The following is a 27,206-nucleotide window of genomic DNA, read 5'->3' as shown; positions in this document are numbered from 1 at the left end:
ATGTAAAGGGCCTCCCTGGTGGCGCAGTGGTTGAGAGTCCGCCTGCCGATGCAGGGGATACGGGTTCGTGCCCTGGTCTGGGAGGATCCCATATGCCGCGGAGCGGCTGGGCCCGTGAGCCATGGCCGCTGGGCCTGCGCATCCGGAGCCTGTGCTCCGCAACGGGAGAGGCCACAACAGTGAGAGGCCCGCATACCGCAAAAAAAAAAAAAAAAAAAAAAAATGTAAAAAAAGTCTCTGAAAAGCAATTTGGCAGTATATATAAGAAGCTATAAGTATGTCTATACCCATGGACCCAGTAATTCCATTCCTTGAAATTTAATTTTAGAAAATAATTAAAAAGGTGAACATTGTGGTAGCAGGAACAGGCATAAGATGTCCCCTGTAGTATTAGTTATAATGACAGAGAGAGGAAAAAGGAAATCAGTTAACATCTGTCTCTCTGCATACACTAATTTTAAAATTATAATTATGAAGCTTTTGATACAATATTAAATTTTTAAAAGATACAAATTTTTTCATACATACTATTATAACTATGTAATGCATTTGGTTAACAACTAGAAGAAAATAAGTATAGTAAAAGTTGTTGTGACAGGGTACTAAACTTTGGGTGATTTACAGCCTTCCATTCCCCCTTACTTTTCTCCAAATGCTCTATGATGCTGCAACCCTCCCTGATCCACAGTGAGTCCTGAAACAAAATACTCAGCAGTGGCTTACTAACCATAACCCATTAATAAAGATGGAGAAAAATAGGAAGATAAAATTCAGTCTAATTAATCATTTTTCTGGTCCCCACTGGCCTCCCCAGTCATTGGGCACACTTAGGTGGTAGAGAAGATAATTAACAAGATTCAAAAACTCCTACAGAATCATTTGAAACACCGATTTCATAGCAGCTTCCAGTAAGTTGTGAAGAACGAAACCTAATGGACAAGATACCTCTTTAACCCTTATTTAGAGACACCTTAGTTAAATAAACACTACCACCTAAAAAACACATATTCACAGTTGTTTGGCTTTTTGTGTTTGTCTAAAACCAGGGCCTGACAAACTAGCAGGAACAGAGAAACTCCTGATGAGGCAGCAGCTTCCTCATCAACGGGCATTCATTCCACTTGACAAGCAAAGCCCAATGGAATGTTGTTGGAAACTGCTGGTTCTCTTTTCACCTCATCTCTCTTTGGCTTATTTGTTGCTGATCCTATGCTCCAGTTCCCTTATCTGAATCTCCCTTGTCCTTTCATGCTTAAATTAACATCCGATTTTGGCATCTCAACCTTTTTTGATTCCTATTCTATAATGCCTACAGAATCAAATGACAGGAAAGCAAGTACATACTTCAAAATAAATAAATAAACAAAATAAAACAAAAACAAGTGAATTCTGTTCTATCCTTGCTGTCATATTATTATTATGCTGTCATATATTATTGAGAATAACCTTCTCTATTGGTTGATGAGACACAGAACCTATAATATTATGAGGGTATTTATTAACTTTATGACTATGGAGATAGGTTTAAAATTTAAATATATTGTGCGGGCTAAAGATAATGTTTATCTCTTCAAAGTATATTTACTTACCATAATTTCTTCATTTTGAAGCTGCCCCTCTGTATGTACCAGATCTAAAACAAAAATTCAACAGAATTGAGGTAGGGCTCAAAATGCATGAGGACATATTGAAATTTATATTCAGCAACACATGATATCTGGTAAACTATAGTCAGACCAGATTTACCAGTGTTTTGGGGTTAAAATTCAATATAAAAATAGAGATATTTGATATAAAAGGTATGAAAGATAAACTATGAGCTATAAAATATCTCTAGTGAGTATAAATACAAGTAAATGTAAATGTAAATTACAGCAAAGGAATATAAAGTGAAGAATTGATAAAATGTGAAAGTCCTTTTTAAGGATCAAGTTACTAAGAGTAATTGCAGGCCTGAAAGGAGCCATCTTACCATTCTCATGGGTACTGACTAGGGCTCAGTTTCTCACAATGAATTTTCACTATGATGCTGAGTTACGCCACCCATGAATTGATCTTTTCTGGTGTCCAGCTTTAGAAAACCTTTACTTGTGTAATTTTAGGACAGATTAACTTATTTGGTCATGAGTTAATCACATCAAACATTCTTTTGGAAACATGAAATATTTAATTGATATACTAATGTCGACATTATTTAGAAATTAATTTTGTTTGTATCAAAATAGTGTACATAATTTTAAAAGGCATGTAGTACAAAAAGGGAAGTTTCTGGGAAGTAAGATTATGTATGACTTTCTTTCTGTTTCCTAACCTTTCTCTGAGGTAATGAAAAATAGTAATTCCCTGCTTGACCCCTTTTCCTCCAGTCCTGCTCCCTAAATGTAAATGTTTTCAACACTTTAAGCTGTTTTTCCTGGAATTATGTTTTATACTCCTTTTCTTATCAATTTTTTACTGACTTTATATTATGGTAGGTAAAATTTATGTCTATTGGACCAATATCCTCTTCCTCCTCCTCCTGCAAATGTTCCCTCCTGCCATCCTCTAAATTTTGAAATCAAAACTTGATGGTTATACTATTACCTATATAAACATTATTTACTGTTGAAATAAGTAATAAATTGTGACACATTTTCTTTCTTGGACAACTCCTCCTCTACTAGAAGTTAATAATAACCTCTTCTCTCATTTGCTTCATTTTTTTAAATGATGAAAAATTGGAAAATCTCAAACATACATAAAAAAGACAGGATATAACTCTTATATATACCCATAATCTTGAATTTGCAATTACTAACATTTCACCATACTTGATTTATCTAATTTTTTTTGCTAAAGTATTTTAAAGAAAGTCTAAGACATAATTACATTTCACCTTTAAATATTTGGTTATCTATCTCTAAATAAGAATATTTTCTTATATAACTACAATGTCATTATCATATTACAATTAAAAAATGCTTTAATATAATATCCAGTCCATACTCATAATATCCAGTCCATTTCCCCATTGTCCCCCTAAATGTCTTTTTATAGTTGGTTTATTCAAATCAGAATTAAGTCTCTTTTAATCTTGAACTGCTTTTTCTCCCACATACACATTTTTTTCCCACACCATTGACTTATTGAAGAGAGCAGGTCAGTTGGCCTGTAAATGTCCCTCATTTTCTCATATTGCCTCCTCGTGGTTTCATTTAATTTGTTCTCTAACCCCTTTTCCTATAGATTGGAATTAGAGCTAAAGGCTTGATTATATTGAGGCTTTAAGGCCTTCATCATATGTCTGGTGATTTTTGGCTTCTGTTACTCATGAATAGATCATTTGAAAAATGTGCATAAGCCAGGTTCGTTGACTACTGGACTTTGATAGGGTGACCAGGAATGAGCTAGCCTGTGTCAGTATCCATAGATCTTCTGGGACCATTCAGTTTCTCCAAAGATGAATCCTCCAATCTCCTGGCTGGGGCTATATTCCTGGTTGCTGACCAGAGCACAGCAAGGAGGCTGGAGTTCCCACCACTCAATATGTACGCTTCCACTTAAATCCCGTTTTCTATTCCGTGTTTCACTCACTCTCTTTACTATGCCTCGTCTCCCTGAGTCCTGAGCCTCAACATTCAATGTTCCTAGTCACCTCTTGGGGGTGGTTTGTGGGAGGAAAGACTGGTCACTAGCTTTATAGGGTAGGAGAAGGTACCTAGGGTCCTTTTTAATATATATATATACGTGTGTGTGTGTGTGTATATATGTATATATATACACACACATATATATACTTTGTATATAGATGTTCAACTAATCACCTTTGTCTTCTGGCCCATGCCTCACTCACACTTTCCACGGTACCTTTGCCTTCAAGTTCTAGACCTTTCTGGGATTATGCTGGATAAACTGGTTTGCTTCTCAGTTGATATTCTCCTCGGCAGGTACTTAGGCTATACTCTACTCCATTCTGCTACAGAAGTTACTACTCCTTCATCTGCCCCCTCTCTTCTATAATATATATTGATCTCTCCCATCTGTTTTGGTTTCCTGGCTTTTTGTTTGTTTTTATTTTTTGCCCTTGTAGGTTTATGCTTCTTTTTATTCCTTTATTATTATTTTCATGGTATTTTGGGAAGGAACGGAGATAGACATATAAAGGCAATGTGCTGTTTTTAACTAGAGGCTACCGATTCTGTTGATGATATTTAAATAGTACCTACCATTAATCAGGAAGAAGAGAAAGATGAAAAACTAATATTTATTGTTTGTCTACCATATGCCAGACACTGTGTTCTCAAAAACTTTAAATAGTAGGTATCATCTCCATTTTTCAGATAAGGATACTGAAACTCAGAAAAATTAAGTAACATGTTAACAATTACATAACCAGTAAGTGAAGAAGTATCTTTGCATTCAAACCTGGGTTTTCTAGGCTCTAAATATGTCACAAGAATCATTCAAGTCATCTTTTTTCACCAAAATGCAGTCCAGTTGTAAATACAGAGTAAAGAACAATTCTCTACTTCCTCATGATCAGAACAATGTTGGTGAAACAGCACATACCTCTTTCAATCCACTGCTCAAAATCAACTGGCTCTTCAGAAGTGCTCTTTTCAATCTTCAGGGTCCGTACTGACATTGTAAATAAACAAAATAAAGTGTTAATTATCTACCTAATTCTATGTTGCTGTCCCTGTATTCCTTTTTTCCTTTGTCTGAGACCGTCAGGCATTGGTGGGACTGCACAAAGTACTGGGATCAGGAACAACATGTTCTGAAAATCACTCACTCACTGTTTTTCCATAAGTCCCTACGGTAAAATGCAGACTGTGTAACTGTAATCTTACAAGTGTTTGCAAGCATACAACACAAAGCTAGTAGGGCCTTTCTGCATTTGGAATCATCTAGTTTTTTGTTTTGTGCTTTTGTTTTTTTGTACACTGGTAAATAATACCATCTGTGGTCTTGATCATAAAACTTTATGGAGAAACTACTATGAGTCAGACATATTCGTTGACTCTTGACTTCAATCTTAGGAGAAAGGTATTATTAACTTACTTTACTGAAGAGGAAACAGGCTTAAAGAAATCAGGCAACTGAGAGAAGCCAGGTGAAATGTTCAATGATATAGAGCTAGTAAGTGCTAGAACTGGAATTCAGACTTTAGGTCTGACTCCAGAGCCTTCACAATTAATGACAGAAGAGAAAATGCAGTCATCTTCCTTCTGCACTGGTTTTTTCCTTTACCCCTAAATCAGTTCCCTTCACCCTACATCCATTCTTCCCCTTCTCTGTTCTGTGCCCTGTGGGGAGGACCCCTGGGGACTGCATCACCTGGACTCACTTGCCCACTGACTACTGGTTGGATTTGGCCAACTGGAGGCACTGGAAGGAAACTGAAGAGCAGTGGGGAAGTGACATCAGGTTGTATTTTCTCTGCGCCCTTCCCATTTCAGTGCCGTGTCTGACAGTTGTTATGTCCGTTCATGGTTACAGCTCCTGTTGGGCAGGCTCTTCTGCATGGGCTCCAGCACTCACTGGGCTCCAGCAATACTATTTCCTTCCCTTGGTCCAGGGGAGGTAATGGCTTACTGCTGCAGCCACTTTCTGGGTGTCTCACCATCCCTAGTTTGTTCCCTTAACCCAGGCCATAATTCTGTAAGTAGTCCCATCAATAATGTCTCTTCATTTGAGTCATCTGGGATATATCCTGTTTCCTGCCATGATTTTGTCTGACATACTTTATCCTTAAATAAACATAAGACAGGATTAGGATGATGTTCCAGTGGGAGATATTCTTCCTAAATCCCTCAGAAAATGCCATTATTAATAAAAGAATCAAAATTACCAAATGCAAATAATCATGGTTATCAGATTTTCAGAAAGAATTTGACAGAGAACCCCTAGCCAAAAGAATCTGGAATAAAGATGTCAAGAAACCTAGTGTTCTGGCAAGCTGGCTTCTTATATTCATAACATGGTCTTTTGCCAAAGGCTTTCACGTAGTAAATTGCATGGAAATTATTATGTGCTTTGGAAGGCTTTCAAATTTGCAGTTTCAGAGAGGCTAACTGTGCTCAAGGCAGTTAAACCATACTCCCCACCCACCAACCCCAGCGATAAAACTGGATTCCATGCGGTAAAAAAAAATCAGTGTTTTGCCAAAAGTTTACATATGTGCCTTCTGCCTATGGAAAAACTGAAAGATGATGAAAATTAATGAAATGAAGTGAAATGAAAATATCATGCTTACCAAAGTAACTCTGGATTAAAAGCCTTTCAATCCTTACATGTTTGTGAAAACAAATAATGAACTCTTGGGGAAACATTCCTGTGGTGGTCCAAAATGTTTCTGGATTTCTATTGTTAATTTTAAAGAAAAAGAGAAAAGAATAGCCAAATGTTTAGAAATGTTTAATCACAAAATTCTAGTGAATAACTATTTAAAAAAAATAAACGACCACTGGGATTCTTTTTTTTTTTTTTTTTTTTTTGCGGTACGCGGGCCTCTCACTGCTGTGGCCTCTCCCGTTGCGGAGCACAGGCTCCGGACGCGCAGGCCCAGCGGCCATGGCTCACGGGCCCAGCCGCTCCGCGGCACATGGGATCCTCCCGGACCGGGGCACGAACCCGTATCCCCTGCATCGGCAGGCGGACTCTCAACCACTGCGCCACCAGGGAGGCCCGACCACTGGGATTCTTGCAACCCCTTTCTTTCTTTCTTTTAATATTTATTTATTTATTTGGCTGCACTGGGTCCTAGTTGTGGCACATGGGATCTTTACTTGTGGCATGCGGGATCTAGTTCCCTGACCAGGGATCGAACCTGGGCCTCCTGCGTTGGGAGCACAGAGTCTTGACCACTGGACCACCAAGGAAGTCCCACAACCCCTTTCTAACTGTTCATTCTGCCTCTAATCTCTCTTCACCTTTAATAATTCTTTACTACTACCAGATACATTTTTTAAAAAATGGAACTGATGTCACTCTTGTCTAAAAGCAGTGACCCCTTACTGCCTATGAATCTAAACTCCTTAGTATGGCATTTTATGACCCTGTACAATCTGGTCCCATCGTTAAGTATATCGTCCCCCATCGTGATATCATCTCCCATTATTGTAGTCACGTTGGACCAATTAAAATTCTGCAAACACGTCATGTAGGCTCATGCCTCTGTGCCTTAGTTCATGAGGTTCTCTTGAACCTAAAAAGCCCTTCTTCCCGTGCAAAAGTTTATTCACTTTTTGGTCACATCTCTCCAACCCCAACAAATCACAATAACTTTCTCCCTCCTTTGCACTCACCTCACACACAGCATCCATTTTTACATTAGCACTTTCCTCTTGTGTTTTTATCGCTCCAGCTACACCCTCTTTAAGTCCAGTCACTTTCTCTTAGTCACCTTTATATCCCCAGCAACTATCACAATGGCTGACCCACAGCAGATACACAATAGATGTTTGTTGAATAAAATTAAAACATGCACTCAATGTTGGTCATATACTATGTAAAATTACATATATACCTAGACACACACACACATATATAGTATTGACTACAGAAATAATCACTTCTATTTTATTTATTTATTTGTTTGTTTATTTATTTAATTTTTTTTTGCAGTACGCAGGCCTCTCACCGTTGTGGCCTCTCCCGTTGCGGAGCACAGGCTCCGGACGCGCGAGCTCAGCGGCCATGGCTCATGGGCCCAGCCGCTCCGCGGCACGTGGGATCTTCCCGGACCAAGGCACAAACCCATGTCCCCTGCATCGGCAGGCGGACTCCCAACCACTGCACCACCAGGGAAGCCCTTAATTGTGTCTTTCGATGAGTATTAGTTTTATTTTTGGTGAAGTCCAGTTTTATTACTCTTTTCTTTTATGCTTAGTAATTTTTGTGCCTGCCTTCCTTCCTTCCTCCCTCCCTCCCTCTCTTTATTTTTGGCTGTGTTGGGTCTTCGTTGCTGCGCGTGGTCTTCCTCTAAATGCGACAAGTGGGGGGTACTCTTCGTTGCAGTGCATGGGCTTCTCACTGTAGTGGCTTCTCTTGTTGCCGAGCATGGGCTCTAGGTGTGCGGGCTTCAGTAGTTGTGGCTCGCGGGCTCTAGAGTGCAGGCTCAGCAGTTGTGGTGCACGGGCTTAGTTGGTCCACAGCATGTGGGATCTTCCCGGACCAGGGCTTGAACCCATGTCCCCTGCATTGGCAGGAGGATGCTTAACCACTGCACCATCAGGGAAGCCCTGTGTCTTTATTAAGAAATCTTTGCCTACTTTATTGTCACAAAAGTACTTTCTTGTATTTTCTTTTAGAAACTTATTTTAGCTTTGAATTGAGTTCTATTATCCATATTGAATTAATTTTTGTGTTTAGTATGAGGCAGGGGTTGAGGGTTTTTTTAATCCACATGTTTATTCAGTCATTCCAGCACCACATTAAAAAGACTTTCCTTGGACTTCCCTGGTGGCGCAGTGGTTAAGAATCCACCTGCCAATGCAGGGGACACGGGTTTGATCCCTGGTCCAGGAAGATCCCACATGCCACGGAGCAACTAAGCCCATGCACCACAACTACTGAGCCTGCGCACCACAACTATTGAAGCCCGTGCGCCCTAGAGCCCACATGCCATAACTACTGAGCCCGTGTGCTGCAACTACTGAAGCCTGTGCACCTAAAGTCCGTGCCCCACAACAAGAGAAGCCACCACAATGCGAAGACAGTGCACCACAATGAAGGGTAGCCCCTGCTCACCACAGCTAGAGAAAGCCTGCACACAGCAATGGAGATCCAGTGCAGCCGAAAAAAAAAAAAAAGACTTTCCTTTTCCTATTGAATCACCTTAGTGTCTTTTCCTAAAATTAATGGACTGTCTATGGGTGTATGTACTTCTGCCCCTCCATTTTATTCCATTGATCTGTTTCTGTATCCTTAGCCTTTTGTCAAAAAGCAATTGACTTTATATGTGTGGGTCTATTTCTGGGCTCTATAGTCTGTTCCACTGATCTATATAGATCTATCTTTACAAAAATGCCATGCTATTTTGATTACTGTGTATTTATTTTAAATCTTGTAATCAGATAATTTAAGATTTCTTCTTTTCAAAATTAGTTTGACAAGATTAGTTTGCATTTCCATACACATTTCAGAATCAACTTGTTAATTTCTATGTAAAAGTCTATTGAGATTTACTGAATCTATAGGTCATTTAAGGGAGAAACAGCCACTGTAACAATATTGAGTTTTCCAATCATGAATGTAGTATATCTTTTCATTTACTTAGTTCTTTAATTTCTCTCAGCAACGTTTTACAGTTTTTAGTGTAAAGGTCTTGCATGTCTTATTAAATTTATTTTTAACTATTTCATGTCTTAAATGTTAATGTAATTGGAATTTTTTAAAATTTCATTTTCTAAATGTTTCCTACTAGTATATAGTAATACAATTGATTTTTGTGTATTGACCTCACTAAATTTACTTATTAGCTCTAGCAGTTTTTTGCAGATTCCTTAGGGTTATGTAGATTCACATAATCTGCGAACAAAGGCAATTTTTTTTTTAGTGGCCAATAGCTCTTGCTTTATACACACACACACACATACACACACACGTGGAGAAACTGAAACTCAAATAAATATTATGAATAGTTCAAAAGGCTACTTGGTTACAAGATACGTAAAGAGGACTCATTCCAAAGCTTATTTTTCCTTGTTGCCATCTGGAAGAGGAAGGCTCTTTGGGGAAATACCACAAGGGTGCATTGTGATCATTATCCTCATTATAATATGTCTAATAATTTTCTTAAAAATTTTTTTTTAATTTTATACAATTTTAAAGGTTACTTTGCATTTACAGTTATTACAAAATATTGGCTATATTCCCCATGTTGTACAACACATCCTTGAGCCTATCTTACACCCAACAGTTTCCCCCTCTCCTCTCTCCACTGGTAAACACTAGTTTGTTCCCTAGATCTGTAAGTCTGCTTCATTTTTTGTTATATTCATTAGTTTGTTGTGTCTTTTAGATTCCATGTGTAAGTGATATCATACTATACTGAACAAAGATAATTTTGCTCTCTTTCCAATCTTTATAACGTCTATATCTTTTCTTGCCTTATTGCATTGTTTAAGACCTCCAGGACAATACTGAATAGAAACTGTGAGAACAAACATCCTTGATTTGTTTCCAATACTGGGGGGGAAGCATTTTTTTTTAACCAAACATAGTTGATTTACAATATTATATTCGTTTCAGGTGTACGGCACAGTGATTCACTATTTTTATAGATTATACTCCATTTAAGGTTATTACAAAATAATGGTTATATTTCCCTGTGTTGTACAACAGGGGTCCCCAACCCCTGGACCACGGACCAGTACTGGTCTGCAGCCTTTTAGGAACCAGGCCGCCCAGCAGGAGGTGAGCGATGCTCAAGTGAGTGGAGCTTCATCTGCCGCTCCCCATCGCTTGTGTTACTGCCTGAACCCCCACCCCCAACCCCTGGTCCGTGGAAAAATTGTCTTCCACAAAACTGGTCCCTGGTGCCAAAAAGGCTGGGGACCGCTGCTGTACAATATATCTTTGTTGCTTATCTATTTTGTATGTAGTACTTAAAAAATATATTTATTTATTTATTTATTTGGCTGCGCCGGCTCTTAGTTGCAGCACGTGGGCTTACAGTTGCAGCATGTAGACTTCTTAGGTGCGGCATGCAGAATTCTTTGTTGCGGCATGTGAACTCTTAGTTGCAGCACATGCGGGATCTAGTTCCCCAACCAGGGATCGAACCCAGGCCCCCTGCATTGGGAGCGTGGGGTCTTACCCACTGGACCACCAGGGAATTCCCTCCTTTCCTATCTACTTTTGAGTGAATCAAAAAAAGTTTTAATGCTGCTTAATTCCTTTATTAATTATTTAACTATACCTCTTATTTTTAGTGGCTGCTCTCAAGGTTATCAAACCTCATGACAGTCAATTTGCACTGAACTCCACTTTTGTGCCATTGTTTTAATATATTTTATACACACATATATAATAAATCCCACAATACAAAATGTTTTTTCCCATTAAGTGGTTAGTTGTCTTTCAAAATTATTAAAAGATAGTCTTTTATATTTACTGAAATATTTACCATTTCCAATGCACTTACTTTCTTCCTGAATGTTTGAATTTCCATCTAGTATTTTATCATTTCAACCTGCGGAACCTTCTTTAGCATTTCCTGTGATGCAAGTCTGTTTGTGGTAACTGAAAAGTCTTTCTTATATCCTATATTTTTTAGTGATATTTCAACTAGACACAGAATTCTGGGTTGACAGGTTTCTTATTTGTTTCTCCTTTTTCCCCAGCATTTTAAAGATACGGTTCCATTGTCACCTGAATTCCATTGCTTGTGATGCAAAGTTGGATGTCACTGGTACCACTGTACCCCTGTATGTAATGTATTTTTTTGCTCCATTTGTTTAAAAATATTTTTCTATCTTTGTTTTTCAGTGGTTTGGCTATGATATGGTCTCTTATTCATCCTGCTTGGGGTTTGCTGAGTTCCTTGGATCTGTGAGTTGGTATTCTTTAATAAAACTGGGGAAAATTCAGCCAAAAACTAGAAACAATTCTGATATCCATCAACTGATGAATGGGTAAATAAAATTTGCCATATACATACAATGGAATTATTTGGCAATAAAAATGAAGCACTGATACATACTACAACATGGATGAGCCTTGAAAACACGTAAGTGAAAGAAGGCAGTCCAAAGACAACATATGTATTATTCTATTGATATGAATGTCTGGATAAGCAAATCTGTAGGGACAGAAAGTAGATCTGTGGTTGTCTAGGGCTCATGGGGATAGGGGATGACAATGAAAGTGTGTGAGGTTTCTTTTTGGGGTGCTGAAATGGATTGTGCAGATGGCTGCATAACTCTGAATATGCTGGAAGCCACTGAATTGTATATCTTAAATGGTTGAATTTTATGGTATGAGAATAATATGTCAATAAAGGTGTTACAAAAAAGAAAAAAACAGAATCCAGGTCTCTAACTCACAATTCTTGATTTTTTTATACTATGTTTACTATTTCACAATTTCTTTTTATTTATATTTATATGGTTTAAAATTTTATTTATTTAAATAAATTAAACAATTTTTACTTGCCCTGTTTTTTCTTGGGTGCTTTTAATGAACATGATCAAAGTAATAACATAAAGATATGTAGAGATGCACTTGGATTTTAAAATAACATAACTGAATTCCTGTAATTAAGTAAAATGAAGTCATCAAAATACTAGTTTCCTTTAAAACAAGGCCTTATAGCCATTGACTGTTCAACATCTATCATCTCATGTGATAATAAAAAAAGTCCTGTAATTTTTTCACAACTCTGAGGTAGTCAGGGAAGGTGGTATTATCCCCATTTTTCAGACCAGGAAACTGAGGCTCAAAGAATAACACATATGTTCTTAGCCCAAAGTAACACACATAGTTCACTTACCCAGGAATTTTAACTGTAAATCTCTCATTCTTTTACATTATGCCAAAGGAACCAATTCTCTCTCTCTTCTACTTTTTCTAAATCATTTTTTTATGTAGAATTTTTCTCCTTTTTCATTGACATGTTAAATACCAGTGGTCAAAAGTAGAGTCAAGAGGAAGTAGAAATATAATCACTTTTTAAAACTCTATTTCTGAGGAAATTGAGAATTGGGAGCACTATCCATTAGGGGCAAATTTATAGCACTGTTTTCTCCAAATAATTCTATTGTTACTTCCATTTAGATAAATCAACTTATGAGCAAAGAATAAATTTTACTATCTACTATATAAAATCTAATTGTATTTGTTGGAAATGCATATGAATTAAAAGTCTCTGATGTGCTCTGTTCAGTTATCGGGTCAGTAACTACTTTACTCCATATAGTTTTCTGTATTAAGGGTCTTTGTCTAATCTAAAAAATATTATGCACTTATTCATTAGTATGGACTGATAAAGTCTAAAATATTATGTTACATATAACAGCCAATTTTAATGATCTATAAACATATTCCCTTGAAAGAAAGGTCACCAAAAGGGTGTAAGGTAAATTGATCTTGCCTTGAAAATTTGATTTATCTCCAATCAAAGACAAGGAGTATTTTTGGAAAGATCTCTATTTCTGGCAAACGATTTAAGGTAAATCTCTATAGGTCTGTGATCCTCATAGCAGTTCCCACATTTATATCTCTACTCTAAGGCAGAGTGAGATAAATAACTATTACCTGAATTTCAGGAAATAAAAAACTAAGAAGGATTAAGAGGCACATATATTAAGTTTTTTATTCAAACCTTAAGTTTTAGAAACTGGGAGTTAGAAGACATGAGTGTTAGTTTTGATTCTGACACTTGCTTATCTGTATGATTTTGAGTAAGTCATTTTACCTCTAATCATTTTTTTCATCATCTTTATAATGAGGTTGAAAACACTTTTTTTTTGGCCTCTTACTCCTCAAGCTTACTGTGAGGGTTAAATGGCATAACACCTATAAAACTATAAAGCCCTATGCAAATATATATTAACAGATGCATATATGTAAGTATGTGTGTATGTATATGTGTATAAGTGTGAGTGTATGTATGACTAATCTTTGATGGTCTAATTCACAAGCTACTCCACAAATATTTTAAGACACTGTGGAGCCAAAGATGAAGTCATAGTCTCTGACTTCTAGAAATTTCCAGTTGAGAGGGGAGACATACATTAAAAATAAATAACTATATAATAAAGGAATAAATAAGATAATAGAGGTATATATCAAATTCTACTGGAGCCCACCAAAAAGGGAAACTATCCTACCTGAGGGAAAGGGACAGATGTCAGTCAGAGAGGAGGTAAGAACTGGGCTTAAAGGAAAAGGTCCAATTGCTAGAATTTTATACAGATACATGGACCTCACAATAGAACGCAAAGAGCCGTGAGATCTATGTTACAACTGGCTCTGCCTTCAGTAGTTAAAACTAGTACCTGACCTCTTTAGATCTCTCTTACCACAAGTCTAAATGAAAGGTTTCGATAAGATGAACTCATAAGTCCTTCCAGCTCTAAAATTATATGATTCCATAAGTCAAACTCAGATCACTGTACAAATACCAAGAAAGAGAACTCAAGAGGGTAATAAAATTGCCAGAACTATTAGAAAAGGAGTTTTTCTTGGATGGAATTGGAGGGTATTTGCTTAATGAAGTAAGTCAGACAGAGAAAGACAAATACTGTATACCACTTATATGCAGAATCTAAAAAATAAAACAAACTACTGAATATAATAAAAAAGAAAGAAACTTACAGATAAAGGGAACAAACTAGTGGGGAGAGGGAAGTGGAGAGGGGCAAGATAGGGCTGGGGGACTAAGAGGTACAAACTACTATGTATAAAATAATTAAGCTACAAGGATATATTGTACAACACAGGAATTATAGCCAATATTTTATAATACCTATAAATGGAGTATAACCTTTAAAAATTGTGTATTGCTACAGTGTACACCAGAAACTTACATAATATTGTAAAGCAACTATACTTCAATTTTTTAAAAAAAATTTTTGGCTGCGGCATGCGGGAACTTACTTCCCCAACCAGGGATTGAACCCACACCCCCCTGTAATGGAAGTGTAGAGCCTTAACCACTGGACCACCAGGTAAGTCCCATATACCTCAATTTTTAAAAAAAAGAAGTTCTTCTATTAACTACTTTTTTCCTGGAATTTAAAAGTCTGAGAATGATATCTATCCCTACCTAGAACAGTGAAGAGTGGTAACTGGAATGATATCAAGAGGCTGAGAACCAAACAATGCAGGTGGATAGCAAGAAGTGAAGCATTCAGTTCAGCAAAGATGTTGCTGAAAAAAAAATAGAAAGAAAATAGGCAGTAGATAGTAAGTCATACTGTTTATATTCCTATTTACCAAGAAAAACTTGGAATAAAACCATAACCAGATATTAAAATGTATACTTCCATAAAATGAGGTAGCTGTTGTTTGAAGTTTTGCCTTGTTAGACTACATCTTTAAAAACTATTTTTATAAAAAGTTCAGTTTAGGAATTCATAAAGAAAAGGATCAGGGACTTCCTTGGTGGCACAGTGGTTAAGAATCCACCTGCCAAGGCAGGGTACATGGGCTCGAGCCCTGGTCAGGGAAGATCCCACATGCCGCGGAGCAACTAAGCCCGTGCACCACAACTACTGAGCCTGTGCTCTAGAGTCCACACACCATAACTACTGAACCCACGTGCTACAACTACTGAAGCCCACACACCTAGAGCCTGTGCTCCACAATGAGAGGAGCCACCGCAATGAGAAGCCCATGCACCGCAACTAAGAGTAGCCCCTGCTCGTCACAACTAGGGAAAGCCCACATGCAGCAATGAAGACCCAACACAGCCAAAAATAAAGAAATTAAATAAAGAAATTAAAAAAAAAAAGGATCAAGACCCTAAATATACACAACTGAATTAGCTCCAGGGATGGTACTAAAGTGGGTAGTCAGGTAATTTAGTTCACCAGACACTTATTAAACTATGTTTAACAGTGCTAGTTGTTGTAAAACACATAATCTCAGTACTCAGGGGGTTCACTGACCTAATATTAAGACTTTAAGGAAGAAAGAACAGTAACTCTTACCCATCAATTATATTTTCAGGTGGGTGTTTTTCATCATTTGATGTAGCTAAAATCACTTCAGTCCCTTCAGAGCTCAAACAAACATCAGTGTTTCTCATCTTAAAAGTATTTAACCTGCAAGGAAAACAAAACAAAACAACAAAAGCAACCTTTTTATTCTCTGAATTTTATCTTGAGCAAAGGAAGAGAGAGAAAGCCTGTTGCCTAGCACAAAGCTTACCAACCAAGTTATTCAACAAGTGGGAGGGACTCTTTTTTTTTTTTTAATTTATTCATTTATTTATGGCTGTGTTGGGTCTTCGTTTCTGTGCGAGGGCTTTCTCCAGTTGCGGCAAGTGGGGGCCACTCCTCATCGCGGTGCGCGGGCCTCTCACTATCGCGGCCTCTCGTTGCGGAGCACAGGCTCCAGACGCGCAGGCTCAGTATTTGTGGCTCACGGGGCTAGTTGCTCCGCGGCATGTGGGATCTTCCCAGACCAGGGCTCGAACCCGTGTCCCCTGCATTGGCAGGCAGATTCTCAACCACTGTGCCACCAGGGAAGCCCGGGAGGGACTCTTAACATGTTTATTTACTTATGTAAACTTCTGACCTCTCCCAGTGATAACCTGTGAGATATGAGTATTTGCACTACTCTACTCCACAAAAGAAGTCCCTGACACCAACATAATTTTTCTGTTTCTAAAATTAAAAACCCTCAATAATTATATGGAAACAGTTAATACGCTAGAGTGAGACGACTTAGTAGGTAAGATTTTAAAAAGTGTTTATATAGTTATAATTCAGAAATTTAAAAAAATGAAGAGTATAAAAACAGACGCTTTGTAACTATTTATCCATACACTTATCAACTGAAATAGTAAGCAATATTATTTACATCTTAAAAAATACTTTACGATCGGTATTTTTTTTTGAGCAGAAATGTGAAATGAGAGAAGATAACTTTTCACTTATTTTTAAATTCTAAATCAGTTACTTGGTTCATGAACTTAAATACATTTCTGTTTGAGAGTAATATTTTAAGTCTGATAAAAAGCACAGTGAAAAGATATTGTTGAGCTCTACTATGAACCCTGGAGGGTAAGACACAAGGAAGACCATAGAAGATTATATCAGAACTCACCGTTCTCCTTGATCTACTGGTGGTAAGGCACAAACCAATATATAGATGCAAAGTGATGGGGAAAGCTGTATCTATAAAGAATTAAAAGATGAAGAGTGTTTGGAAAAGGAAGAAAGGCTTCCAATACACCTCACAGCCTAGCCCCAGTCTAACTTAAAAAAAAAAAAAAAGAACTATTTCAAATAAACAAGGTAGAGCGAATATTACACTTATTAAACAGCTATGTACTGACTTCCCAGATTTGATGTTAACATTTTTCCATAGGTACTTTCTTTTTTAAAGAAATAAGTAGACCCTTACTGTCCTTATTCACTTCCTTGTCCAGTGGTAACAGCTATTCTGAAATTGGTGAATAACCTTCCTATATTTTTATTTATTTATTTATTTATTTATTGGCCAAGTCACGCAGAATGCGGGATCTTAGTTCCCCAACCAGAGATCGAACCCGCCCGCTGCAGCGGAAGTGCAGAGTCTTAACCACTGGACCGCCAGGGAAGTCCCTGACTATATTTTTATACTTTTACCATATATGTATCAATATGTACTGTTCTTTTAAAACTTAGATGTTTTCACAGTATATATACCCCTTGCTACTTGCTTTTTTCATTCAATATTATGTTTTCAAGATTTTACTATGTTGATACATGTAAATCTACTTTATTCATTTTAACTGCTGTGAGGTATTTCTCCATTTCTCTAATGATGGATATTTAGGTCTGTTCCCAATTTTTTGCTACTATAAACAAATTTGCAATCCACATCCTTGTGCATGTATCCATTGGCAAATGTGGGAGATCTTTATAATAAAGAGTACTTTCTTTGTAGAAGTAGAATTGTAGAAATTTAGAATCACTGTATCTCCAAGTCAATAACTGATCTATTTGATCTCTAAATTATAACAATTTACATTACCATTAGCAGTGTATGAAACTTTCTGCTCCCTCATATTCTCACCAACTTGGCATTGTTAGACATTTTAGCTTTAGCCAATCTCACTGGTGTGAAATAGTATTGCAATAAGGTTTTTTTAAAAAATTAGTTTATTTATTTATTTTTGGCTGTGTTGGGTCTTCACTGCTGCATGCGGGCTTTCTCTAGTTGTGGTGAGCGGGGGCTACTCTTCATTGTGGTGCGTGGGCTTCTCATTGCGGTGGCTTCTCTTGTTGTGAAGCACAAGCTCTAGGCACACGGGCTTCAGTAGTTGTGGCACATGGGCTCAGTAGTTGTGGCTTGCGGGCTCTAGAGTGCAGCCTCAGTAGTTCTGGCACGTGGGCTTAGTTGCTCCGCAGCATGTGAGATCTTCCCGCACCAGGGGTCCCACCCGTGTCCCCTGCATTGACAGGCGGATTCTTAAACACTGTGCCACCAGGGAAGCCCTCAATAAGGTTTTAATTTGTATTTCCAGGATTACTAGTGAGGCTGAATACCTTTTCATGTTTATGGGCTATTCAGGCCTCTTCTTCTCCTATTTGCTTTTTCTTATCCTTTGCTCATTTTCTATTGGGTTGCTTTTTCTCCTTCTGTCCTTTTCTTTTTGATTTGTAGAAAAATTTAAAACAAAATATCCTGGATACAAGTCCTTTGTTATAGCATTGCAAATATCTTCTATTCTACAGCTTGATTTTTCTTTTTAACTTTGTTTTTTTGTGCAAGAGTTCCTCCCCCACCATACACACTTTCTCTTTTGTTTTTGAACTATAACACACATAGAGAAATGAACACAAATCATAAGTATATGGTGCAATAGATTTTCACAAAGTAAACACAACCAGGTAACCAACACCCAGGTAAAGAGAGAGAACATCACCAGCATTTGAGACAAGCCCTTCTTATGCCCTCTCCTAGTCACTACCCCTCTCTCCTTCCCAAAGGTAGCGTGGTTCTTATTTTTAATCTACAGATTAATTTCACCTGAACTTCATGTGCATGGACATACAGTTTGTACTCATTAGTATCTGGCTTCTTTCACTCATCATTATGTGTTTGAGATTTAGCCATTTGTTATGTATAGCAGAGTTGAAGTGCAACTAAGTAACCCAGCCCCCACCCAGCTCAACACTTAATCAGATCAAGGAAATCAACCCCTAAGTGGAGTTTCACAGGAAACTGGGTGTGAGCTAAAAAGCAAAGAAAGATTTCTATGGTCTTGAGCACTTAGATCCCAAAGCCCTGATGAAGGAAGGAACTGATCTCACTCTCAAATATGTGAAATCAGAGGTAAACTGAAACAATTTAAATAAAACTACAACTCGGTACAATCCCAGCATAACCCTTAGTTGGACTGAAATAATCTGCCCCTTATCCTAGCTACCAGACAAAGAAAATGGTGTGTTCTCTCTGGGAAAAAAACATTATCTACTTCAGTGTCTACTGTTCTTTTAAACACAGTGTCAAACATGCAAAGACATCTGAATAGCACAAGGAATTATAGCCATTATCTTTTAATAACTTTTAGTGGAGTATAATCTGTAAAAATACTGAATCACTATACTGTACACCTGAAATTAAGATAATATTGTAGAGAAACTATAGTTCAATAAAAATATAAATATAAAAACTTTTTAAAAATTAAAAACTTAAAATAAAGTCATTTGGAGTCCTGCCTTTGTGCTAAAGACAAAAGCGAGTTCGGAGCCTAGGCTGCTTTCTCCAGTGAAACTGTCTACCTACTCCAGCATTTAGACTTCCGGGGAAGATGGCGGAAGAGTAAGACGCGGAGATCACCTTCCTCCCCACAGATACACCAGAAATACAGCTACACGTGGAACAACTCCTACAGAACACCTACTGTACGCTGGCAGAAGACCTCAAACCTCCCAAAAGGCAAGAAACTCCCCACATACCTGGGTAGGGCAAAGCGGAGAGATACCCGCACAGAGGATCGGTGCCAACCGGCACTCACCAGCCCAAGAGGCTTGTCTGCTCGCCCGCCGGGGCGGGCGATGCTGGGAGCTGAGGCTCGGGCTTCAGTCGGAGCACAGGGAGAGGACTGGGGTTGGCGGCGTGAACACAGCCTGAAGGGGCTAATGCGCCACAGCTAGCCGGGAGGGAGTCCGGGAAAAAGTTTGGACCTGCCGAAGAGACAAGAGACTTTTTCTTCCCTCTTTGTTTCCTGGTGCGAGAGGAGAGGGGATTAAGAGCGCTGCTTGGAGGAGCTCCAGAGACGGGCACGAGCCGTGGCTGAAAGCGCGGACCCCAGAGATGGGCGTGGGACGCTGGAGCTGCTGCCACCGCCGCGAGGCCTGTGTGCGAGTGCAGGTCACTGTCCACGCCCCCCTTCCAGGGAGCCTGTGCAGCCCGTCACTGCCGGGGTCCCGGGATCCAGGGACGGCTTCCCTGGGAGAACGCACGGTGCGCCTCGGGCTGGTGCAACGTCACGCCGGCCTCTGCCGCTGCAGGCTCCACCCGCACTCCGTGCCCCTCCCTGCCCCCCGGCCTGAGTGAGCCAGAGTCCCCGAAGCGGCTGCTCCTTTAACCCTGTCCTGTCTGAGCGAAGAACAGACGCCCTCCGGCGACCTACACGGAGAGGTGGGGCCAAATCCAAAACTGAGACCCGGGAGCTGTGAGAACAAAGAAGAGAAAGGGAAATCTCTCCCAGCAACCTCAGAAGCAGCAGATTAAAGCTCCACAATCAACTTGATGTACCCTGCATCTGTGGAATACATGAATAGACAACGAATCATCCCAAATTGAGGAGCCAGGAGTCAGTGCTGTGCCTCTGAGGTGGGAGAGCCAACTTCAGGACACTGGTCCACAAGAGACCTCCCAGCTCCACATAATATCAAATGGTGAAAATCTTCCAGAGATCTCCATCTCAACACCAGCACCCAGCTTCACTCAACGACCAGCAAGCTACAGTGCTGGACACCCTATGCCAAACAACTAGCAAGACAGGAACACAACGCCACCCATTAGCAGAGAGGCTGCCTAAAATCATAAAAAGTCCACAGACACCCCAAAATACACCACCAGACGTGGACCTGTCCACCAGAAAGACAAGATCCAGCCTCATCCACCAGAACACAGGCACTAGTCCCCTCCACCAGGAAGCCTACACAACCCACTGAACTAACCTTAGCCACTGGGGACAGACACCAAAAACAACGGGAACTACGAACCTGCAGCCTGCAAAAAGGAGACCCCAAACACAGTAAGATAAGCACAATGAGAAGACAGAAAAACACACAGCAGGAGAAGGAGCAAGATAAAAACCCACCAGACCTAACAAATGAAGAGGAAATAGGCAGTCTACCTGAAAAAGAATTCAGAATAATGATAGTAAAGATGATCCAAGATTCTATTTCCAAGATCCAAAATCTTGGAAATAGAATAGACAAAATGCAAGAAACAGTTAACAAGGACCTAGAAGAACTAAAGATGAATCAAGCATCAATTAAAAACACAATAAATGAAATGAAAAATACTCTAGATGGGATCAATAGCAGAATAACTGAGGCAGAAGAATGGATAACTGAGGTGGAAGATAAAATAGTAGAAATAACTGATGCAGAGCAAAATAAAGAAAAAAGAATGAAAAGAACAGAGGACAGTCTCAGAGACCTCTGCGACAACATTAAACGCACCAACATTCGAATTATAAGGGTTCCAGTAGAAGAAGAGAAAAAGAAAAGGACTGAGAAAATATTTGAAGAGATTATAGTTGAAAACTTCCCTAATATAGGAAAGGAAATAGTTAATCAAGTCCAGGAGGCACAGAGAGTCCCATACAGAATAAATCCAAGGAGAAATATGCCAAGACACATATTAATCAAACTGTCAAAAATTAAACACAAAGTAATCATATTAAAAGCAGCAAGGGAAAAACAACAAATAACACACAAGGGAATCCCCATCAGGTTAACAGCTGATCTCTCAGCAGAAACTCTACAAGCCAGAAGGGAGTGGCAGGACATAATTAAAGTGATGAAGGAGAAAAACCTGCAACCAAGATTACTCTACCCAGCAAGGATCTCATTCAGATTTGATGGAGAAATTAAAACCTTTACAGACAAGCAAAAGCTGAGAGAGTTCAGCACCACCAAACCAGCTTTACAACAAATGCTAAAAGAACTTCTCTAGGCAAGAAACACAACAGAAGGAAAAGACCTACAATAACGAACCCAAAACAGTTAAGGAAATGGGGATAGGAACATACATATCAATAATTACCTTAAATGTAAATGGACTAAATGCTCCCACCAAAAGACACAGATTGGCTGAATGGATACAAAAACAAGACCCATATATATGCTGTCTACAAGAGACCCACTTCAGACCTAGAGACACATACAGATTGAAAGTAAGGGGATGGAAAAAGATATTCCATGCAAATGGAAATCAAAAGAAAGCTGGAGTAGCAATTCTTATATCAGACAAAATAGACTTTAAAATAAAGACTATTAGAAGAGACAAAGAAGGACACTACATAACGATAAAGGGATCGATCCAAGAAGAAGATATAACAATTGTAAATATTTATGCACCCAACATAGGAGCACCTCAATACATAAGGCAAATACTAACAGCCATAAAAGGGGAAATCAACAGTAACACACTCATAGTAGGGGACTTTAACACCCCACTTTCACCAATGGACAGATCATCCAAAATGAAAATAAATAAGGAAACACAAGCTTTAAATGATACATTAAACAAGATGGACTTAATTGATATTTATAGGACATTCCATCCAAAAACAACAGAATACACATTTTTCTCAAGTGCTCATGGAACATTCTCCACAATAGATCATATCTTGGGTCACAAATCAAGCCTTGGTAAATTTAAGAAAATTGAAATTGTATCAAGTATCTTTTCCAACCACAATGCTATGAGACTAGACACCAATTACAGGAAAAGATCTGTAAAAAATACAAACACATGGAGGCTAAACAATACACTACTCAATAACGATGTGATCACTGAAGAAATCAAAGAGGAAATCAAAAAATACCTAGAAACAAATGACAATGGAGACACGACGACCCAAAACCTATGGGACGCAGCAAAAACAGTTCTAAGGGGAAAGTTTATGGCAATACAATCCCACCTTAAGAAACAGGAAACATCTCGAGTAAACAACCTGACCCTGCACCTAAAGCAATTAGAGAAAGAAGAACAAAAAAACCCCAAAGTTAGCAGAAGGAAAGAAATCATAAAGATCAGATCAGAAATAAATAAAAAAGAAATGAAGGAAACGATAGCAAAGATCAATAAAACTAAAAGCTGGTTCTTTGAGAAGATAAACAAAACTGACAAACCATTAGCCAGACTCATCAAGAAAAAAAGGGAGAAGACAAATCAATAGAATTAGAAATGAAAAAGGAGAAGTAACAACTGACACTGCAGAAATACAAAAGATCATGAGAGATTACTACAAGCAACTCTATGCCAATAAAATGGACAACCTGGAAGAAATGGACAAATTCTTAGAAATGCACAACCTGCCAAGACTGACTCAGGAAGAAATAGAAAATATGAATAGACCAATCACAAGCACTGAAATTGAAACTGTGATTAAAAATCTTCCAACAAACAAAAGCCCAGGACCAGATGGCTTCACAGGCGAATTCTATCAAACATTTAGAGAAGAGCTAACACCTATCCTTCTCAAACTCTTCCAAAATATAGCAGAGGAAGGAACACTCCCAAACTCATTCTACAAGGCCACCATCACCTTGATACCAAATCCAGGCAAGGATGTCACAAAGAAAGAAAACTACAGGCCAATATCACTGATGAACGTAGATGCAAAAATCCTCAACAAAATACTAGCAAACAGAATCCAACAGCACATTAAAAGGATCATACACCATGATCAAGTGGGGTTTATTCCAGGAATGCAAGGATTCTTCAATATACGCAAATCAATCAACGTGATACACCATATTAACAAATTGAAGGAGAAAAACCATATGATCATCTCAATAGATGCAGAGAAAGCTTTCGACAAAATTCAACACCCATTTATGATAAAAACCCTGCAGAAAGTAGGCATAGAGGGAACTTTCCTCAACATAATAAAGGCCATATATGACAAACCCACAGCCAACATCGTCCTCAATGGTGAAAAACTGAAACCATTTCCACTAAGATCAGGAACAAGACAAGGATGCCCACTCTCACCACTCTTTTTTTTTTTTTTGTGGTACGCGGGCCTCTCATTGTTGTGGCCTCTCCCTTTGCGGAGCACAGGCTCCGGACGCGCAGGCTCAGCGGCCATGGCTCACGGGCCCAGCAGCTCCGCAGCATGTGGGATCTTCCCGGACCGGGGCACGAGCCCGTGTCCCCTGCATCGGCAGGCAGACTCTCAACCACTGCGCCACCAGGGAAGCCCTCACCACTCTTATTCAACTTAGTTTTGGAAGTTTTAGCCACAGCAATCAGAGAAGAAAAGGAAATAAAAGGAATCCAAATTGGAAAAGAAGAAGTAAAGCTGTCACTGTTTGCAGATGACATGATACTCTACATAGAGAATCCTAAAGATGCTACCAGAAAACTACTAGAGCTAATTAATGAATCTGGTAAAGTAGCAGGATACAAAATTAATGCACAGAAATCTCTGGCATTCCTGTACACTAATGATGAAAAATCTGAAAGTGAAATCAAGAAAACACTCCCATTTACCATTGCAACAAAAAGAATAAAATATCTAGGAATAAACCTACCTAAGGAAACAAAAGACCTGTATGCAGAAAATTATAAGACACTGATGAAAGAAATTAAAGATGATACAAATAGATGGAGAGATATACCATGCTCCTGGATTGGAAGAATCAATATTGTCAAAATGACTCTACTACCCAAAGCAATCTACAGATTCAATGCAATCCCTATCAAACTACCACTGGCATTTTTCACAGAACTAGAACAAAAAATTTCACAATTTGTTTGGAAAACAAAAGACCCCGAATAGCCAAAGCAATCTTGAGAATGAAAAACGGAGCTGGAGGAATCAGGCTCCCTGACTTCAGACTATATACTACAAAGCTACAGTAATCAAGACAGTGTGGTACTGGCACAAAAACAGAAAGATAGATCAATGGAACAGGATAGAAAGCCCAGAGATAAACCCACGCACATATGGTCACCTTATCTTTGATAAAGGAGGCAGGAATGTACAGTGGAGAAAGGACAGCCTCTTCAATAAGTGGTGCTGAGAAAACTGGACAGCTACATGTACAAGTATGAGATTAGATCATTCCCTAACACCATACACAAAAATAAGCTCAAAATGGATTAAAGACCTAAATGTAAGGCCAGAAACTATCAAACTCTTAGAGGAAAACATAGGCAGAAAACTCTATGACATAAATCACAGCAAGATCTTTTTGGACCCACCTCCTAGAGAAATGGAAATAAAAACAAAGATAAACAAATGGGACCTAATGAAACTTCAAAGCTTTTGCACAGCAAAGGAAACCATAAACAAGACCAAGAGACAACCCTCAGAATGGGAGAAAATATTTGCAAATGAAGCAACTGACAAAGGATTAATCTCCAAAATTTATAAGCAGCTCATGCAGCTCAATAGCAAAAAACAAACAACCCAATCCAAAAATGGGCAGAAGACTTAAATAGGCATTTCTCCAAAGAAGATATACAGACTGCCAACAAACACATGAAAGAATGCTCAACATCATCAATCATTAGAGAAATGCAAATCAAAACTACAATGAGATATCATCTCACACCAGTCAGAATGGCCATCATCAAGAAATCTAGAAACAAATGCTGGAAAGGGTGTGGAGAAAAGGGAACACTCTTGCACTGCTGGTGGGAATGTGAATTGGTACAGCCACTATGGAGAACAGTATGGAGGTTCCTCAAAAAACTAAAAATAGAACTACCATATGACCCAGCAATCCCACTGGGCATATACCCTGAGAAAACCATAATTCAAAAAGAGACATGTACCAAAATGTTCATTGCAGCACTATTCACAATAGCCCGGAGATGGAAACAACCTAAGTGTCCATCATCGGATGAATGGATAAAGAAGATGTGGCACACATATACAATGGAATATTACTCAGCCATAAAAAGAAACGAAACTGAGCTATTTGTAATGAGGTCCATAGACCTAGAGTCTGTCATACAGAGTGAAATTAAGTCAGAAAGAAAAAGACAAATACCGTATGCTAACACATATATATGGAATTAAAAAAAAATGTCATGAAGAACCTAGGGGTAAAACAGGAATAAAGACACAGACCTACTTGAGAATGGACTTGAGGATATGGGGAGGGGGAAGGGTAAGCTGTGACAAAGCGAAAGAGAGGCATGGACATATATACACTACCAAACGTAAGGTAGATAGATAGTGGGAAGCAGCCGCAGAGCACAGGGAGGTCAGCTCGGTGCTTTGTGACCGCCTGGAGGGGTGGGATGGGGAGGGTGGGAGGGAGGGAGATGCATGAGGGAAGGGATGTGGGAACAGATGTATATGTATGACTGATTCACTTTGTTATAAAGCAGAAACTAATAAAAAAATTACTACTACTATTAGTAAAAAAAAAAAAAATCTACAAACAATAAATGCTGGAGAGGGTGTGGAGAAAAGGGAACTCTCTTGCACTGTTGGTGGGAATGTAAATTGATACAGCCACTAGGGAGAACAGTATGGAGGTTCCGTAAAGAACTAAAAATACGGCTTCCCTGGTGGCGCGGTGGTTCAGAGTCTGCCTGCCGATGCAGGGGACACGGGTTCACTCCCCGGTCCGGGAGGATCCCACATGCCGCGGAGCGGCTGGGCCCGTGAGCCATTGCCACTGAGCCTGCGTGTCAGGAGCCTGTGCTCCGCAACGGGAGAGGCCACAACAGTGAGAGGCCCGCGTACCAAAAAAAAAAAAAAAAAAAAACTAAAAATAGAACTACTATATGACCAAGCAATCCCACTACTGGGCATACACCCTGAGGAAACCATCATTCAAAAAGAATCATGTACCACAATGTTCATTGCAGCACTATTTACAATAGCCAGGACATGGAAGCAACCTAAGTGTCCATCAACAGATGAATGGATAAAGAAGATGTGGCACATATACACAATGGAATATTACTCAGCCATAAAAAGAAATGAAGCTGAGTTATTTGTAGTGAGGTGAATGGACCAAGAGTCTGTCATACAGTGAAGTAAGTCAGAAAAACAAATACTGTATGCTAACATGTATATATGGAATCTAAAAAATAAAAATGGTTCTGATGAACCTAGGGGTAGGACAGGAATTAAGACACAGACGTGAGAATGCACTTGAGGACACGGGGAGGGGGAAGGGTAAGCTGGAACAAAGTGAGAGAGTGGCATGGACTTATATATACTACCAAATGTAAAATAGCTACTAGGAAGCAGCCGCATAGCACAGGGAGATCAGCTCAGTGCTCTGTGACCACCTAGAGTGGTGAGACAGGGAGGGTGGGAGGGGGACGCAAGAGGGAGGAGATAT

At 39.0% G+C, this 27,206-nt stretch overlaps 1 protein-coding gene across 2 annotated transcripts in view; it reads right to left on the bottom strand.

Annotated features, from left to right (window-relative positions):
• The window catches only part of IFT25 (intraflagellar transport 25), a 33,467-nt gene that overhangs the window by 930 nt on the left and 5,331 nt on the right, over positions 1-27,206 (bottom strand). The window contains exons 2-6 of one of the 2 annotated variants that reach the window (XM_081223882.1): positions 16,762-16,832; positions 15,642-15,755; positions 6,239-6,345; positions 4,549-4,617; positions 1,590-1,633 (exon numbers count right to left, since the gene is read on the bottom strand). In XM_081223882.1, coding sequence (XP_081080008.1) covers positions 1,590-1,633; positions 4,549-4,617; positions 6,239-6,345; positions 15,642-15,755; positions 16,762-16,832 — 405 coding nt within the window. Of the gene's footprint in view, positions 1-1,589; positions 1,634-4,548; positions 4,618-6,238; positions 6,449-6,677; positions 6,769-15,641; positions 15,756-16,761; positions 16,833-27,206 lie in introns of those variants that run through there. The other variant, XM_081223883.1, reaches the window with a different exon arrangement.

This window comes from Mesoplodon bidens, assembly GCF_964165515.1.
Source record: "Mesoplodon bidens genome assembly, chromosome: 2".
Classification (NCBI taxonomy): domain Eukaryota; kingdom Metazoa; phylum Chordata; class Mammalia; order Artiodactyla; family Ziphiidae; genus Mesoplodon; species Mesoplodon bidens.
This window is presented reverse-complemented; position numbering and strand designations above follow the sequence as displayed.